Source organism: Hippocampus comes, unplaced genomic scaffold (assembly GCF_001891065.2).
Source record: "Hippocampus comes isolate QL1 unplaced genomic scaffold, H_comes_QL1_v1.1 scaffold207, whole genome shotgun sequence".
NCBI lineage: Eukaryota > Metazoa > Chordata > Actinopteri > Syngnathiformes > Syngnathidae > Hippocampus > Hippocampus comes.
The window spans coordinates 694,225-710,964 of record NW_017805146.1 but is presented as its reverse complement, the minus strand read 5'-3'; the positions used below and the strand labels follow the sequence as shown (position 1 = coordinate 710,964).

The 16,740-nt window shown below is 46.2% G+C and overlaps 3 protein-coding genes across 9 annotated transcripts in view; 1 reads left to right on the top strand and 2 right to left on the bottom strand.

Annotated features, from left to right (window-relative positions):
• The first annotated feature begins 302 nt into the window (after nt 1-302).
• ltap1 (lipid transport auxiliary protein 1) lies at nt 303-2,207 on the top strand. 2 transcript variants are annotated; one of them, XM_019867891.1, is made up of 7 exons: nt 303-665; nt 729-830; nt 1,039-1,147; nt 1,216-1,269; nt 1,341-1,523; nt 1,584-1,642; nt 1,738-1,915. In XM_019867891.1, the coding sequence occupies exons 1-7, from the start codon at nt 603-605 to the stop codon at nt 1,792-1,794; spliced, it is 627 nt and encodes a 208-aa protein (XP_019723450.1). In that variant the 5' UTR covers nt 303-602; the 3' UTR covers nt 1,795-1,915. The 2 variants fall into 2 exon arrangements, with proteins under 2 accessions (XP_019723450.1, XP_019723449.1); XM_019867890.1 differs by having other exon boundaries at nt 304-665; nt 1,341-1,507; nt 1,738-2,207.
• A 153-nt stretch (nt 2,208-2,360) lies between these two features.
• Nucleotides 2,361-13,175, bottom strand: tuft1b (tuftelin 1b). 6 transcript variants are annotated; one of them, XM_019867851.1, is made up of 11 exons: nt 13,065-13,175; nt 4,956-5,058; nt 4,804-4,883; nt 4,641-4,706; nt 4,474-4,554; nt 4,029-4,136; nt 3,649-3,872; nt 3,373-3,478; nt 3,109-3,192; nt 2,915-3,009; nt 2,361-2,833 (listed from the first exon to the last, which is right to left on the bottom strand). In XM_019867851.1, the coding sequence occupies exons 1-11, from the start codon at nt 13,110-13,112 to the stop codon at nt 2,761-2,763; spliced, it is 1,068 nt and encodes a 355-aa protein (XP_019723410.1). In that variant the 5' UTR covers nt 13,113-13,175; the 3' UTR covers nt 2,361-2,760. The 6 variants fall into 6 exon arrangements, with proteins under 6 accessions (XP_019723410.1, XP_019723411.1, XP_019723415.1 ...); XM_019867852.1 differs by having other exon boundaries at nt 2,740-2,833; nt 4,804-4,878; nt 4,960-5,058; XM_019867856.1 differs by lacking the exon at nt 13,065-13,175 and adding an exon at nt 9,923-10,070 and having other exon boundaries at nt 2,740-2,833; nt 4,952-5,058.
• Nucleotides 13,176-14,586: 1,411 nt separating this feature from the next.
• Nucleotides 14,587-16,740, bottom strand: part of cgnb (cingulin b) — a 17,867-nt gene continuing 15,713 nt past the window's right edge. The window contains exons 17-20 of the mRNA XM_019867755.1: nt 16,495-16,613; nt 16,282-16,390; nt 15,692-15,855; nt 14,587-15,599 (exon numbers count right to left, since the gene is read on the bottom strand). Coding sequence (XP_019723314.1) covers nt 15,473-15,599; nt 15,692-15,855; nt 16,282-16,390; nt 16,495-16,613 — 519 coding nt within the window. The 3' untranslated portion in view covers nt 14,587-15,472. The remainder of the gene's footprint in view (nt 15,600-15,691; nt 15,856-16,281; nt 16,391-16,494; nt 16,614-16,740) is intronic.

Sequence of the window (16,740 nt, the reverse complement as noted above, 5' to 3'; positions counted from 1 at the left end):
TTGCGACTGATGCGCATCAAAGATAAAATGTGCCGGCGAATGTTAGTACGAGTCTCGTTGAAGAACAAATGCATTTATTTTATTTTCGATATACAAAAAGAATGCATGGACGAGAGCATTGGTGGTAATTTTGCGTTGCATCCATAAAATATTGTGTTATGCACATTTATAATGAAATATAATGTACACTATATAAACACAGAACGAAATAAATTAGTATTATATAAATGCATGCATATGGGTTTAAACCGTAATGCACCACAATATGAACTAAATCCAGATCAATTAAGTTTCAGAGTGCCCCCTTTTCACTGCAATTGCGGTAATTGTGATGCAACCAACGCCAGTGTTGAGCTAGCTATCTTAGCCGAAAATCGAGTCGCTGTTCGCCGCGTAGCTCGACGAAATCAACCGAAGATGTTACACTATTATCGCATAGCCATAGATAGCGTCATAAAAACGAATTTTGAAAATAGCTTTAGTTTTGCCCATTAGGAGACTACTTTCGCTTGGGAGGTAGCGACATGCTAACTAGCGAGCTAATGTAGCTCGCTTGTAAAGTACTGTAAAGCAACAACGTTTCCGAACAAGTTGGTGCTAACATGGCAGACTCGCCGCCGCTATCGGGGGTTAATGTGGTTCTGGTGATGGCGTATGGCAGCTTGGTGAGTGAAATAGACAATTCGGTCTTGTGTAGATGTGGATATGCTAACGTTGTGTTATGACAGGTGTTCGTGCTGCTCTTCATCTTCGTCAAAAGGCAAATTATGCGTTTTGCCATGAGATCCCGCCGCGGCCCACACGCGCCAATTGGCCACAATGCTCCAAAGGTAAAGAAAAAGCAAAAAATATCAATAGGGCGCCTCTCTCACACACATATACATATATATGTGTGTGTGTATATGTGCGTGTGAGAGACGTCCTGTATGTATGTATGTGTATATATATATATATATATATATATATATATATATATATATATATATATATAGAGAGAGAGAGAGAGAGAGAGAGTTGCATTTAATTTGTTTCGAACAGGGTCTGCGAGAGCAGATCGACTCCCGGTTGTTGAAAGTTCACGAGATCCGGTTCGAACCTCGTCTCCTCCCCGAAAACGATGCCAGGCTCAGGCGCGGATCACAACTCAGTGAGTTCCTGCAAGCCCTTGCATCCATTTTGAAAGAAGCATCAGTGTAACTAAGTGGTATCTTGCAGGTTGCTATAACTACATATACAGAATGAAAGCCCTGGATGCCATTAAGGACTCTGGTGAGAGACTCACAAATCGATGCACACCTTCATCCTTTCATATTCTTCATCACACATTTCTTCGTGGTCAGGCATCCCTCTGGAGGAGATGTGCAGCAGCCCCAGCGCCTTCACAGGCCGCAGGTTCCGGAGCTGGCTCCTGGAGCTGCGCAACTCACACTCGCTGATCAAGAGCAGCCGTGGCACGCTCATCGACCGTCTGCTGGAGGGCTACGACAGCGCCCGCCACGGCACCGGGGTGCATACTCCACACGGCCAGGTGTGTTTAGCGCTCCGTTTCGGCTGCCGTCTCACATTCCCTCATCACGTTTCAGGTGTTCGGAGAAGCGGAATTTCTGGAATACCAGCAGGCGCTGAGCGAATTAGCAGATGTGTACGTAGTACTCACATTTAAATTTATGGGGCAAGGAACCATCATTTGTTTTTGTGAGTGTATTTCGATTCATTTTGTTGCACTTTCCCTTTCAGCGTGAAGGCGTACTGGAGCAGCAGCACATTGGAGCAGCAGCATCAATCTGCGGCTAAGGACCTGACGGGTTCTCCAGCCTGCAACGCTCCATCCACCATCCAGGTGACCTACCTGCCTTCGACTGGCCCGCGCAGCAAAAGGCCCAAACACTTCCTGGAGCTCAAGAGTTTCAAAGACAACTACAATACGCTGGAAAGCACTTTGTGACTGAACTGTCTGTGTTTTTATGTGTATAGGTACACAGTAATTAGAGCATTTTGTGTGTGTGGGGGGGGGGGGGTTGTGGTAACATTTTTGTAAATCAAATTTATTGGTGCGTCACCTCAGATGACAATGTTGACTCGTACAAATGTATTTCAGTTTCAAGTTAGTCATCAATGTTTTCTTTAAGTCCACTAGATGGCACTGCAGGATTGCCTCAAGGCTTTGGCATTCGCCTTTCAATAAATACAGAAAATGACTAATTTCATCGGAATGTGTAAAAAAAAATCTGATGTGCATAATACATTTGTTAGAAAAGATTTTGACCACTTTTCCAAAGAGGTGAATTCTCAAAAAAAACTTTTCCAGATAAGTTGTGAGCCGTGAAGGATTCGGATTTCTTGAAAACAAAAAAAAATACTTTTTTTTCTCACAGGATTACGACTTTATTCTTATATAGTTTCTTTATTGTTTTGTGTACAGTGTCCCCCCCCCCAACACTTGAAATTTTCAAGTCATTGAAATGTGTGTCTCAGTTCCCAAGATAGCTAAAATGTTTTTGCCTTTCAATCCAATTTATTCACTGATTTCGTACACAAACGTCAATGCAAACACAGTGAGCGCACTTCAGTGGTGATCAATCAACAGTTGCTGTAAATTCACACTCAGGACCAGGAGTGACTGGATTACGCTATCATGACGATACTGTTTTTAAACGTGCACTTGATTCAGTGTTTGGGGGGGGGGCAATTAGGAGGAGTGAGATGCAAATCACTGGTTAAATACATATTTACACTTTGTGATTAATCGCTGTCCGTCATTCACGACTTGATCTCGATGACTTTGATGAAGGGGAGGGACTTGTTGTTGTGTGTGGACGGCATCAGAGGTTTGCTTAAAAAAAAAAAAGTGAGTTTGACATTAAAACGGGTTTTTGTTGATTATCATGACCGGCAAACAGGAAGTGTCGCCCACCTGTAGATGATGACCGGCTTGTTCTCGGCGCTCTTGAGCGGCGGCGGGTCCCGGCCTGCCAGGAAGTGCTCCATGTGGTCTTGCATCTCTCGGTTCTGTTGACATTTTCGAAAAGGGTATAAAGAAGCTCAGGAGTTAAAAGAGTAGTAATTTGGGCGAGGTTTAATTAGGGGGTCCACTTTTTATGGTCTGACCTCGGCTTCCAGGAAGGCAACCTTCTCCTCCAGATCCCCGATGACTCGATCTCGCTCCTGGAGGACGGTGCGGGAGTTCTGCAGCTGTACCGTGCGCGCACACACACAAACATGTCAGGCTGATTTGGCAACGGCTGGCTAATGAAGGAGTTTGATTTCAACACACAATTACTTTATGTTCTTCCGAATGTAATTTCCTCACTAATGGCTTCCTGAGTACTTGAAATGTGAAGAGCTTGTGTGCGTGTGTGTGATAATGTGTACCTGTTCAATCATGTGTCGCACTTTCCTCTGTTGACTCTTAAGCATGTCGTCCAGGTGGTGGATCTTTTCCTTCAGAACGGCCACCTCCGTCTCCAACTGGCCACATCTGAAAACACGAACGCACATTGTTAGTACTACATGCACACACACACACACACACACACGACTAGACCCATATCTTTCTGACACAAACACCAACTTCACATTACGGACATTCAGTACAACATGCACACTTACACACACACAGACACACACACACACACACGGTTTTGCGACCTGTCCTCTTTCTCCTTTCCTTCGCCGTTGTCCGCCTGAAGCCGCAGTAACTCGGCCTCGTCGGCGGCCATTTTGTCCCTCAGGAGTCCGCTCTCGGCCTCCATGTTTCCCAGCAACCTTTGCAGCTCCTCCAACCGCCGGCCTCGCTCCGCCGACTCCGTCTCCGCCCGCTGGAGACGCTCCGACTGCGCCTCCAGACGCGCCCGCTGCTCCTCCGACTCCATCTGCCAAGGAAGAAGACTCCCTCTTCACAACTTTCACTGTTCCAGAAATGTGTTAGCCTAACCTAGCCTAGCGTGAACCGAACCTAACATGCCTTTGATAATCGAAACTCAAATAGCAAATCCTTACCACACACACACAAATACACACTTACACACCTGCAGCCGTTCTCTCTCCTCCCGGTGCCGACGTTCCATGTCTTTCATCTGCGCGTAGAGGCGCTTGGTTTCCTCCCTCAGGTACTGCACCTGATTATCGTCACCCTCCTGAGGAGGCACAAAAGCATGTGATGAGAAGCGGCGATTTTCAATTTCAGTTCGTGTTGGAGCGATGGCGCGGAATTCTACGTTAGCTTGGCTGAGACGTTTCAGTGTATCGGAAAGAGGATTGTGTGCGCATCCGCCTGTGCGTGTGAGCCACAAACATCCGGACATGAGTGGATCTTCTTTCTGTCATCATTTGAATGCGCTTCATCGTTTTTTTTCTCTAATGGATAGGAAGAACACACACACACACACACACACACACACACACACACACACACACGCGCACGCCGAAAAACAGACACGCACGCACACAGGCAAGGACTGTAAATGATCTTACATCATGGTTAGTGTCGTCGTAAATGTTGTTGCCATTGGCGACGGGTGTCGGGTTGTTGACTGTGTAGCCATTGGTGGGATACTGAAGAAGAAAACAAGTCCACACCTTAATCATCACTCATCGACATGAGCGCGTCCCATCCATCTTCTTTTTGTCTCCCGACTTACCTTCTTGATGTTTCCGTTTTGTCTGGCCGCCATCTGCTCTCTCAGGGTCTTGAGACAATACCTGACCTGACGTGTCAGCAAACAGCGCATCACACGTCAATGCCTTCCTCAGCCGAGCCCGCGTTGAAAGCTGCGGGGCGACGCCCCCCACCCCCCGCCTCACCTCCTGTATCTGAGACACCTCATCCGTCAACATCCTGACGCTGTCCGCCGTCTCGGGTCCGCCGTCCAGGTACACCTGCGACACGCGACGCGGCGACGTCAACACCGTGTTCCACGCCGCTCGCCAAAGCCAGCGAAACAAAAACAACTCACGCACTTTGATGACTTTCACGCTTTCCTCCGAGCGAGTGACCGGCTGGGCCGTTCCGACCCGCTGGTTCGGATTCCTCTGCGGCACCGATGCGTCGCCGCTGTCCTGCGAGGCAGATGTGGGAAATAAGTGGACCCCGGAGAAAAGAAAAAGGCAAAGGGGCGGAGCTTGAACAGGGGGAGGGGGTCGGGAGGGGGACATGTGATTGCCCCGAAGCTTCCCGCTATGGAGGATGCGTAGTGGCGTGACAGCGGCTGCCGGGCAACCCATAATAAGGGCACGTTTACACCCTTTGGGCAAAGTCACGAGGCACCGGAGGAGCAAAAACAATCAGGCCACCCGTGCCGTCACAACAACAACACACCGGTTACCATGGCGATAAGAATAATACAAGTACTTGTTTGGGGATTTGGTGTGACATTTTCAGCAGAAAGTATGTCAAGCGACGTTTTGAAAGGAGCAACAGATCAACCTTGGGCTCGTGCTAGGCTGTTTTTTTTGTGTGTGGGTGTGTGAGACACAAATGTCAAAATAAGTATTTTCTGATGGCCTGCAAGACTTCGGCATCGCCAACGAGAACTGAGTTCAGTTAGAAATAACAGATATGTTGGGCCTTTTTTTTTTTTTTTTTTTTTTTTGCTGTACTGATCAAAATATGCCTTGCAAATCGGGCCGGACGATGATGGAAATAATAATAATCCAGATTATTTTGACTGCGATTGAAATCACGCTGAATAAAACGATGACAAACATGAGCTCAGTTCAGCGAGCATCCAAGATTTTTTTTTTCCTTTCCAAATTGTATAAAGATACGACAACAATTCGGCATTCGGCGAGCAAAAAAAGGTCAACTCCGCCCCCGACCCCGAGACATCAGCATAGCTCAGTCCTGCTTGACTGCGCAAAATACATTGGATGTGTTTTCCCATTTTAGTGGCTTTTTCTCACTGTGAAAGACAATAAATCTCAGGAGATCTTGCGAAATTTCTACCGTCGGCTCGAAACGAGACAAAAGAGCACCTGAGGAACGACCAAAGCGCACGCATCGATGCCCACAATTCAAAAGACAAAGTCAAATTGCGTCTCCACAAAAGCGGCACACCTCCGCACACAGCCATGAAAAGGTGGATTTCCTCTCACTAAACACTCGTCACGACGGCCCTCGATGTATTTGCATACTTGACGGTGGCCACAGTGAAGGAGCGCAGGCCTCTCGGGGGAACGCCCGGCCTGTCAACATGCAAAGAATGACTTCAGAGCAGCTTTTCTCTTGAATGCGCAAAGAAAACTCGCGCGCAGGGGTTACGTAAGAAGTCCGTCTGGCTTTGCGCTTTCGATCTTATCGACGGTTTTCAATTGGAAGCCGTCCGCTGTGGCAACTCGTTGATCACGGGCTCGATGCCGAGAGGCGGACGATCGCTTCCCCAGTTTTCAAAGCCGTAACACTTTGAAACGGTGGACTTTTGACAAGGGCGAAGTAAAATCCTCCTTGTAGTTTGAAAAAAACTCAACTCAACTCAAGTGCATTTCTCAAGCACTTCTAAACAACCGTCGCCGCGTACAAAGTGCTGTCCATGGAGCAAGAGGAACTCCTACAAGAACAAACAATCACACAATACATGAATAACAAAGACGGGAGAAAGCACGAAACCAGTCAAACGAAAAATCCCGTCTCATGCTGACTCAAAAGCCAAAGGATAAAAAAGACGAGTTTGAAAGCTGGGCCCAACGTTCATTCCAAAGAGAGGGAGCGGCAACTGCAAACGCTCCATCCTCCCTGAGCTGCTGTTTAGTTCTCGCGACCTCTAAAAGTGTCCGCTGCGCAGATCTGAGGCAGCGGGCAGGGGCGGAGGAGCTCCGAGAGACACCAGAGTCGGAGTTCTCTGCTCCCTCTTACCAGTACCAGTCGAGAGGCGAGCGGCAGCATTTTGGACCACCTGGAGACGCTCCGTGGAGGATCGTCTGACTCCAAAGTCAAGAGCATGACAGTAACCGGGCCGAGATGCGACAAAGGCATGAAATGACTATTTCAAAGTGCTCCCGAGAAAGGAGAGGCTGCCGAAGATGAAAGAAGCTGCAGTTGACAACGGCACCAATTTGCCGCTCCAATTTCAAATCACTGTTCGGTGCAAGGCCCAAGTTGGAGGCTGTTGGCTTGAGATAAGGAGCCGGGGGGGACCAAGTCGGCCGGATGGGATGGACAAGGGCCACGAGGACCAAACACCATCACTTTTGTCTTCTTTTCGTTGAAATTCACATTAACGTTATTTTTTTTTCAGTCGCTCTATCCCAGCTGTTTTCGGGCAGTAGGCGGGGGACACCCTGAACCGCTTGCCAGCCAATCGCAGGGCAGCAGACAGAGCATTTTTTTTTAAGTCATGGGATATGGCAACATAGCATCAAAGCTTGAGCCAACGCGTTCAAAAAGGACTTCTCGCTTCAAAGAAATGCATCTTCATCTTGAAAAAGAAAAAAAAAATCCACAATTTTTTCTCTTTAAAATCTTGAGATTTTTGGAAAAGTAGATTTCTTTTCTTTTTTTTTTTTTAAACATAACTATCCGTACTTCTACATCCAAGTAAGTACAGAGCTCGAGTACTTGCGCCATCTCTACGTGTGTGTGTGAACCAAAGGCGCATTAATTGTGATAATTCTCTGGGCGTCGGCTGCAGAAATAATGACCCGGTAATGGCGGCAAAAGTAACACAAACAAAAAAATGCGTTTGCACTGCAGTGATGCATTGTTTGTGGTCACAACACACTTTAGGACACGGAAACACAGGCAGGCACATGCTCCGAGGTCAGCATTTTCTCAGCTACTTTCACAAGTTTGGCAGCCGCACGCCGCATCGTTCAGAAAGTCCAAGAGGGGTCTCAAATCCCCCAAGTTACGTCACCCGAGTGGAAATCACGGCAACGTTTCGCACCATACCCCCGCAGACTAAACAACCGCGGACACCCGCGATGACACATTCCCCGCCCCGCATGCCCTGTTAGGCCGTTAAGTTGAAGCGTGAGCGTTACAAAGCCAAGCGCTAGGCTAAGCGTAATTAGCCGTAAAAAAACACAAACAAAAAAACAGTACAAAGGAAGGTCGAGACGGCTGCCAAATTGGCAACTTGTCGTTCATTTGTTAGCACGCATTGGCTCAAATTGCGTGAAAATATCAAGCTAAGTCACTACTTCAGTGTGGGGGGGGGGGGGGGGGGGGGGGGGGGGGTTCCAGCCATCATGAGCTCATGTTAGAAACAGAAGTTCACGAACCATCCCGCCATCTGTTTTCTAATCCGTTTTGTCCTCACAAAGGTGGCGGGGGGGTGCTGGAGCCTATCCCAGCCGTCTTCAGCGAGGGACACCCTGAACCAGTTGCCGATCAATTGCAGGGCACACATAGACAAACAACCATTCGCAGCCATAATCACACCACGGGACAATTTAGGGCGTTCAATCAGCCTGCCGTGCATGTCTTTGGAATGTGGGAGGAAACCGGAGTACCCGCAGAAAAGCCACGCAGGCCCGGGGAGAACATGCAAACTCCACGCATGAAGGCCCGAGCCGGAATCAAACCCTGCACCTCGGCACGGCTAATCTGAGCGACGAATCCCATTTCCACGATTTCCTCGTCGACTGTCGTGGGCGCTTTTGACAACACGAGACTGCAGACAAGCGCAAGAATCCTGCGGCGAAATACGCACTGACAAAAGCGATGATTGATGTGCGAGCTTAATTGCTTGCGTGTCAGGTGAGGTCATGGCGGTTTTCTCCAGCAGAACATTGCGTTCCATTCCTGGCGGGAATGGAACGCAATCATTGTATCGGGCGGCATTGAAGTAGCGCCGCATACTTGAGGCCGGCTTTGGGCTTCGGCTGTCGTCTTAACTATTTGGGTTTGAGTGACGGCGAAGTGAAACCTGCAAAAACCATCAGCGAGGAGGCGCTGGGAGGCTTTCGCGCGCTGACGCAACTTCCTGGATGACCCAGACGGTGTTTACGTTTGCGTTGCGCTCAGCGAATGTTGAGTGACATAAGACTCGTCGGACGACTACTTTGTCAGTGAAAGGAGCATCCAGGAAATAATTGTGCTTTCTGACGTGGCGCCGAGACACAGGGAGCCTAAAAACATCACCTAACAAGTTGGGAGGCACGTGTGATTTTTCGCACGTGAGCAGCAAATGTGGCGCCGGGGATTCACCGGCCGTCCATCAACATTTGTGACAACGAGCGCAGCGACAGCGTTCGCGCCAGCGCGTGAATTCCAGCTATCTCTCGCTGGTTGCTGTTTCGGAATTTGTCCGAGACTCGAAGGCGACGACACAGCAAACTATGCGGAGCTGGAAAATTGCACACCTGTGACAGTCGGCGATTGACGGCCCTCACACCTACCGCCGATCGCGAATTGGCTTTCTTTATCGAGAGACGATGTTTTGAAACGCGGCCGCCAGTTTGTTACGTAAGACGTTTGAGATATTAGCCCGAGGGGTGAAACTTCAGGATGAACCTAAAATGCACAAAGTGGGAAGAGGTGAATTGAATTTGACTGGTCGCCATTCAATTACAGGGCATGAATAGATAAACCATTTCTCGCACTTACACAACGAGTTGCTAATTTTGTTTTGCTGGCGTCTTCCCAAGTCTGCACATGCACGCCAAGATGGACGAGTCCATTGCATGAGAAGGGAGTAATTGAAACGGTCACCATGAAGCATTTGGGGTTGGTTTTCAGAGTACAAAATAAAAACAAAAAAGATAAAAATTGGCTTTGCGGCAGAACATCAAAAATGAACAAACGTCGTCGCAACGTTAGGCAAAGATCTGTTGATCTCTCTTTCCAACAAAGGAATCTTGAGACTGCCGCGCTACGCTTTGATATTTCCACGCTTACTCATTTTCAACGCCATCGCTCAGCATTCACACACAGTTCATGACTGACTGCCCCCCCCACCCAAAAAACCCAAACAATGTCTTCTACCTGTTCAGAGACGAATACCACGGCGGTCTTCTTGACATGGACCAGGAGAGCTGCGATCCAGACAGCCGGCGTGAGTGTGTGTGTGTGTGTGTGTGTGTGTACAAGTCAGAGCGTGGGAAGCCTGACTTACTGCCTTAAATGAGTGGGTGAGGCTTTCCAGTGAGCTGCCCAACCCTGTTTTGTCTGCGGATTGTTTCGTGCTTGGGTTGCGACAGCATCCCCTGCAGGACGGCACTGGTCACTACACGCGATGGCTGGACTACAGTACATGCATTCGTTCGTCTTATTATCGGGATACATTAGAGTAGCCAGGTGACGGTGGGGGCTTGTAAATGGCGACACGGTGAGGAATGTATTACATAAGAGAGATTAATGGGGTGTCTTTTTATCAGTCACCAACACACACAAACGTGTGTGTGCAGTGTCAACACACAACCGAGCAAGCAAACTAAATGTCAACCGCCGCCGCTGCACCGGCATGTCACTGTTTTTTTTCTAGGATTCTTGGCGCAACAAGCAAGACGTTCATGTCCTGAATCCACTTTTCTCCCATGGGAAATAATCGGTGTACAAACGACACTCGGCGACGCTGACATTTTTCAGAGTAGCGCAAATGCTAATCCACCATTTCTCTTTGTGTGGTCTTGATTTTTTTTTTTTTTATATTTCACTTGTCAACTTAGCCAGAGTATACTTGCAAAGAGAGCGCTTTGGCCGCTATGCTGCCACGAGGCCCCAACTTCCTGTTGTATGGTCGTCATCGCTTTTTGATTTGTCGACCGAGCTCTATGGTACTCGACAAAGACGTGTCCCACGTTGGATTGCCGGGCTCGCACTTTCATCGCAACCCTGCCATTTTTTGTTGCTATGCTATCGCTATGCCAGTGTCCCACCCCTGATTCAAATTTTTAGCTTTTTCTTTGGCTCTCCTGGCATCGTTTGAATGCCCAACACTATTTGGGGGGGATATTTTCACCTGAAACCCCCAACACAAGGCCAGTCTGTGGATCGAGTGTCAAGTCTCTGTTGACACAACACGTCCAGGATGCCTAAATGTTAATCGTCCAAGAAATCAAAGCACCCGCGCACAGCCCTCAAAAATGTAGGCAATAAAGGAACAGGGAGTTTTCCTCAAATGTTTCATCCTGGCCGCTAATCCCTCAGTGGCATGACTGTATTTGCCCGTGCTCGTCAGTGTACTTCCTGGACAGTTTCTAATTGTTCATTCATGCCCGCAGTCAGCAAAACACATATTTATACAACGGCTTAAGGCAGCAAACACACTGTTGATCAATGCCGAGCTTCATTATAAAACAACATTCAACAAAACATAAGCCAAGGCGTTGAATAAGTCGAAAACGGTGGCATTTTTTTCCCAAGTGAAAAAAAAAAGCTGTCATTGTTGGGGTAAAAATATAAGGAAAAAATACTAAGGAATTAGGAGGAATAAAGTCATCATTTTAAGAGAAAGAAAATGCCATGATAAAAAAATAAATAAATACCAGTGTGCGCACTAAAAATTATGCTTTTTCTTATTTTAAAAAAACATTGAAATATAACATTGGATACAAAAATAGATGAAGTACGCCTCATTGTCTTGAGTGCGCCACGTAATATGAGGAGAAAACGACGGCAATTCTTCAAAAGGGGAAAAAAAGAGAAACTTTAAGCGCAGAAGAATGCCATTTTTTAATCACTGCCGTATGAGATTTTTTTAACATTATGACTGTCATGACATCATTTACATGCTGCTGCTTTGGTTAGCAACGGCAGTTCAATCTTTCACAGCAAACGGTAACTAAAGTAATTGTGGTTGTGTTGTGTGATTGGGATGACGCAAGTGGCGACATTCTTCTTTGAGGATCCACAAAGCGTTTGAGGGAGCACAAACATGCCTCAAAACGAGCAGAGTGGTTAAAATGTGACTCATCCGAATGAGACGAGATTACCATGTTTGTGACTGTTGCCATTCCCATCCGTCAAGCCTCGGCACTCTCTCCAAAAGAAAACGTAGAGAGAAACCAGAGAAGAGTTCTAAAACGGCACTTGAACATTTCGAGTAACTGTAACTAGTCAGAACGTGGCTCCGGGGTGGAATCGGCCTAAACCGCATCAACATTACATAAGATGAATAATCACCAAAGTGGGCACTGACGGGAAAAGGGTTCCTCTGCTTTCATTTTGACATCGATCCAGTGAAAATTCAGAACAGTACATAGAGTGACACATCCCCACTTAGTTAATAAACAAACCAAAGCGTGTGACACACACTGACACAATCGGGCTATGGGAAAATAAAATTAAGGCAAAAACCGATTGATTCCAGACATGGAGTAAGTACAAGACTTGTTTCTAGTTCGAGAGGTCTGATAAAAATGATTCTTTTTGAATAAATATGATATCATTGCATATAAAAACAGCTGATGATTAAAAAAAAAAAAAGGTGAGCTGTGACTGAATGTACTTGAGTCAAACGTTTTATGTGTTAGACAAAAATGTAACTGTGGAAAAAAAACATGATCACATCCTGCATATTGTTGAGAACAATACAAATATTTGGACATCATTTTTAAATATTTTATGTGTTTTTTTTTTTTTGTTTTTTTTTTTTTTGAGGGGGGCTAGCATTTTGGTATTCCTCCCCTCATGTGCTTTTAATTTTAAGAATACACAGTATGGGTCTATTTCTTTTCGCAATATTTGTGAATGTGTTGTCTTGTGTTTCTAACTCTAGAAACAAAACAAAAACACCAGCCATGACGTAATAGAAAACAAACAACGAACAATTTAACAAATATTCATGAGAATAGATAGTCATTAGACGAGCCTCATTTTAGTTAGTTATTGTATATGTTTTTTTTAAATAAACAACTATCTTAAAAACAAAAAGGTTAGCCAACTTATGAAACATGAAAAACGAACATTCAAACGTTAGCAAAGGGCTGCAGCTCGCTACGCTTCATTGACTTATTTATTGATTTGCTCATTATTGTAATTCGGAAGGTGCCGCCCAGACATTAAAAATGTTCAAATTATCGTTAAACGGCGACACATTTGGAATAAGTGGCTAGCCCAGTGGAGTTAACTAGTTGGAGGAGTTAGTCGAGTTCGCTGGTTAGCCTAAGCTTAAATTATTACTCACGGTGCTCCTCCTCGGCTGGTGGCCGTCGTCTGTCTCCCCGCCGGTCATCTTATCCACGCGGCGTGGAAAAAGAGAGACACACACACAAGGTGAGTGAGACGCTTGTAAAGTGAGGAGGTGACGGTATGAGATCCATGACGTGTTTGTTCGTGTGTGCGCACAGCGTGTCCAGGTGCAAGTCGAACCTTGCAGGTGTTCTTTGACTTCAAGACTAGCCTCGTGTCACGTTGCCATGTCAACAAGATTCTTGATGACATCGGCTAAGGCCATTCCCTGTGGATTCTTTTCACTTTTTCCTGTGACAGTCGGTTATTTCAACGGCCAGGGGTTCTGAAGTTATGCAAGACCGCAAAATACGTACAAATTTTTCAAGGGGGGGTGGACTGGGGGTGGTCTCCAAACTGTGGGTCGCTGCTCCTAAAATGGATTGTATCATTCATTTAAGCGCAGTGTGTCGTGATGAACAATGTAAGTCGAGTCTTATTGGAAGGAGCTGTGACGTTGAGCATATTAACAGTGCTTAAATATCGGAAAATGTGTATTTGTTCTAATATTTGTCTAATTTTTGTGCCATATTTTTGGGGGGGTAGATGCTTTTACAACTGAAGTGTATTTAACAAATGTATGGTACAAGATTTAAAAAAAAAAGGTTTTTTTGAACATGTACGTGAATCATTCCCATAGCACACGTCTGGCCAGTTACGTAAAATAGCTTTGACAAAGAGAAAATTAATGGACAACCGTTGGGCCAATATTTGAGAGCACTTTTCAAACAAATCCAAGATTTCAAACAACATTTGAAAGTCGTTTCCTGACCTGAGAAAAGTTGACATCAGCTGCCCGCGTCAAACGTTTGCGTTGCGTGTTAGTCCACCACCGCATCCGGCCCTCGGGGCCCTGCCCCAACTTCTTCCAAAACGACAGCATGTCCTCTCAATAGCGATAGCTTTTCTCCCCCCCCCCAGTAACTATCGGTCACATTTTTCCGTAGAACAAACGTCAACGCCAGCCGCCTGCAACATGTTACCCGACTTAATTCTGTATTGTGACCTGCAAATAGGATAAGCGTTCTCCTGCTTTATTTACCTCACTAGTGCCAAACTCGTTTACCTTGAGATACGCAGGCGAGTGATCTTGACTCCATTTTCAGCTTGTGATTAAGAACGGCCGCTCCAGCAGAAGATAAAGCTTGTTTGTACTCGGATGAAGGCGCCTTGTGTGGGTGTTTCGATCAGACTATTCACAAGTCAGATGATGAAATGTTGTTTCGGTGTTTGTTCCACTTTTTTGTTGTCTGTTGTTTGATGTTCACAGCTGGGCTGTTGACATTCAGCTCCGTTGGATCCAAAACGCACTCTTCTAATGTGATGGGAACGTTCTCAAACCCTCTGGAGGAGACCGGATTGGTGAGGCGTCATGTCGGCAGCTTGATGTCTTGAGTAATTACCGTAAAGCTCATTAAGGATTACAACCACATTGCTCTGAATAGAACGCCCAAACAAACAAAACTGAGAAAAAAAAATACATGACGTACTATTTTATTAGTCAAAGTTGACTTTAAATATCTGCTAAAATTGCAGCGATTTATCACGTTGTTTTTTTTTTTTTTACCTTCTAAACATGATTCACAACAGCAATAAAAGCAAATCCTTCCAATGATGTACAATAAGACGCAAGCATGTGCAACACAGAAGCAGCAAACAAACAAAATGCTGGGACAAACATCATTTCGAAGGCCCTCCAAGTGAAAACATACATTTCATATTTGGGTCCAAAATAGAATTACAGTCACAGTGCCGATGTGTGTGATTGTCTTGAATAATATACACAGTAAATACAGTGTCCAGCGTAGGCTCAGATGATTCTAAACGCCCAGGAGAGTCGCATACAAATTGTATTGTAAAAACATGAAATAGGACATCACTTCACTTTCATTACAAAAACAAACACATGCATGAACACATAGAGCCAAAAATATTCTGTCAAAACAGTCCGGACAGAGATGGTTGACGAGCAAAATGCTTTGCAAGAAAGAAAAAAAAAAAAAAAGTTGAAAAAAAATGTACTGTAAGTCTAAATTTCACAAGAAAGGTTTAGGGGGAGAATTACGTTGAAAATTTGAAGATTTTACAAGCAAGCAGCTCTAATTTTGTGAGATAAAAATCAACTGTCTGAGGGGGATTTTCCTTTAAAAAAGTAGAAGAAAAATGTAAATCTGCAAAAAAGTATGACTTTGAGCAACAACAGTGATCGTTTGTGAAAAGTAAACTTCAGTCTCTCGCAAAAAGAAAAAAAAAGTGGGTATTGGGGGAGTGATGACATGGTCGCAGGTGAAGCGGACTTCATTATTCAGTCAACCCCCCCGCGCATCTTGACTAGAAATGAAAGCACCGAGCCAGGGGCGGCTCTTAACAGTTGGAGCCTTGGTGGTGACTCTCATTCAAGATGGCGGCAACGTTGACGTCGTAGAAGGCGTCGTCGTCCTCGGAGCTCAGCGTGGCCAAAGTGCTGCGATGAGAGTGCTGTGCCTTCCGTCTGATTTTTTTGAGTGAGGGGGAAATAAAAAACAAATTAAAAAAAAAAAAAAAAAAAAAAAAAGGCCGGTCATGACAACGGAAGGTATTTACTTCAATTCCGATTCCAGGGCTGTGACTTTGGCCCGCAGTGCCTCCTGGAGCTCCTGCTGCTCCTCCAGATCCCTCAGGACCTTCCTGCGTACTCCTTCCAGACGCTCCACCTCCCCTTCGCTCTCGTCCACCTGCCGCTTGAGCGCCTTCACGCGCAGGGTCAGCTGTGGGCAAACAGGCAAGCAAAAGGTCAGAGGGGAAAAGGTGAGGGCACACGGAGGAAGAGTTCGCGGGGGACGTGGAGAGTCGGTGACCATTGGAGGAGGCGACATTTTTTTTTTGGAAAATGGAGTTGGAATTGGGAAAATGAATTGAATGCAGATTAAAAAAAATGATCCTACTACTGTGCAGAACCGTCAAGGGTTCATCCAGCAAATTACCCGTTGTGTGCGGCTTGGCCGCCAGAGGGCAGTGTGACACACAGTCGACATGAAGGCTAGATTGACGGAAAAACAGATGACAGTCACAACTAAGCTACGGTAATATGAAATGAATACCCCCCCCCCCCCCCCCAGGGGATGAAGTATGTACTTGTGTGCTCTGCTGCCGCTTGGTTCAACTAGCCAATGCGGGCTGTCGAATGGACTGACCTGATCCTTTTGTTCTACATGCTGGATCCTCTCCTGGTCCAGCGTGGCGTTGACCTCCTTCAGTTTCCTCTCGGTTCGTCTCTGAGAAGCCTGGATGCCGCTCTTCTCTCTGTACACAAAGAACAAGCCAGTTACTGTCGTGTTGACAGAGCTCATCTCCTTGTATTTTTGTATTGATTTTATTCCCGTTCCTGACTTATTTGATATGTTTACCGTTCCTCACTGCGCAGCCTCTCTTCCAGCTCCTGAATTTTGCTTTCCAGCACGGCGATGCCGGCCGAGGGTCTCGTCTGTCCCTCCATGTCGGCCACGCGCGACTTCAGCTCCTTCACCTGCACGGATACGCGGACGTCGGGAAAGGACCACAAATCGGGCGCCACCATTTGTGTTTTTTTTTTTTTTTTTTGGTTTTGGCTCACCTGCCTTTCAATGGCCCTTTTGTCCATCCCTAGGTCATTT

Excerpts from the sequence above, each read along its gene's own strand:
- ltap1 (XM_019867890.1), top strand. The coding sequence starts at position 603 with ATGGCAGACTCGCCGCCGCTATCGGGGGTTAATGTGGTTCTGGTGATG. Across the intron at positions 1,148-1,215 it reads CAGGCGCGGATCACAACTCA|GTTGCTATAACTACATATAC; the intron begins GTGAGTTCCTGC and ends GGTATCTTGCAG. Across the intron at positions 1,270-1,340 it reads GGATGCCATTAAGGACTCTG|GCATCCCTCTGGAGGAGATG; the intron begins GTGAGAGACTCA and ends CTTCGTGGTCAG.
- tuft1b (XM_019867851.1), bottom strand. The coding sequence starts at position 13,112 with ATGACCGGCGGGGAGACAGACGACGGCCACCAGCCGAGGAGGAGCACC. Across the intron at positions 4,555-4,640 it reads AAAACGGAAACATCAAGAAG|TATCCCACCAATGGCTACAC; the intron begins GTAAGTCGGGAG and ends TTTCTTCTTCAG. Across the intron at positions 3,010-3,108 it reads TTGCCTTCCTGGAAGCCGAG|AACCGAGAGATGCAAGACCA; the intron begins GTCAGACCATAA and ends AAATGTCAACAG.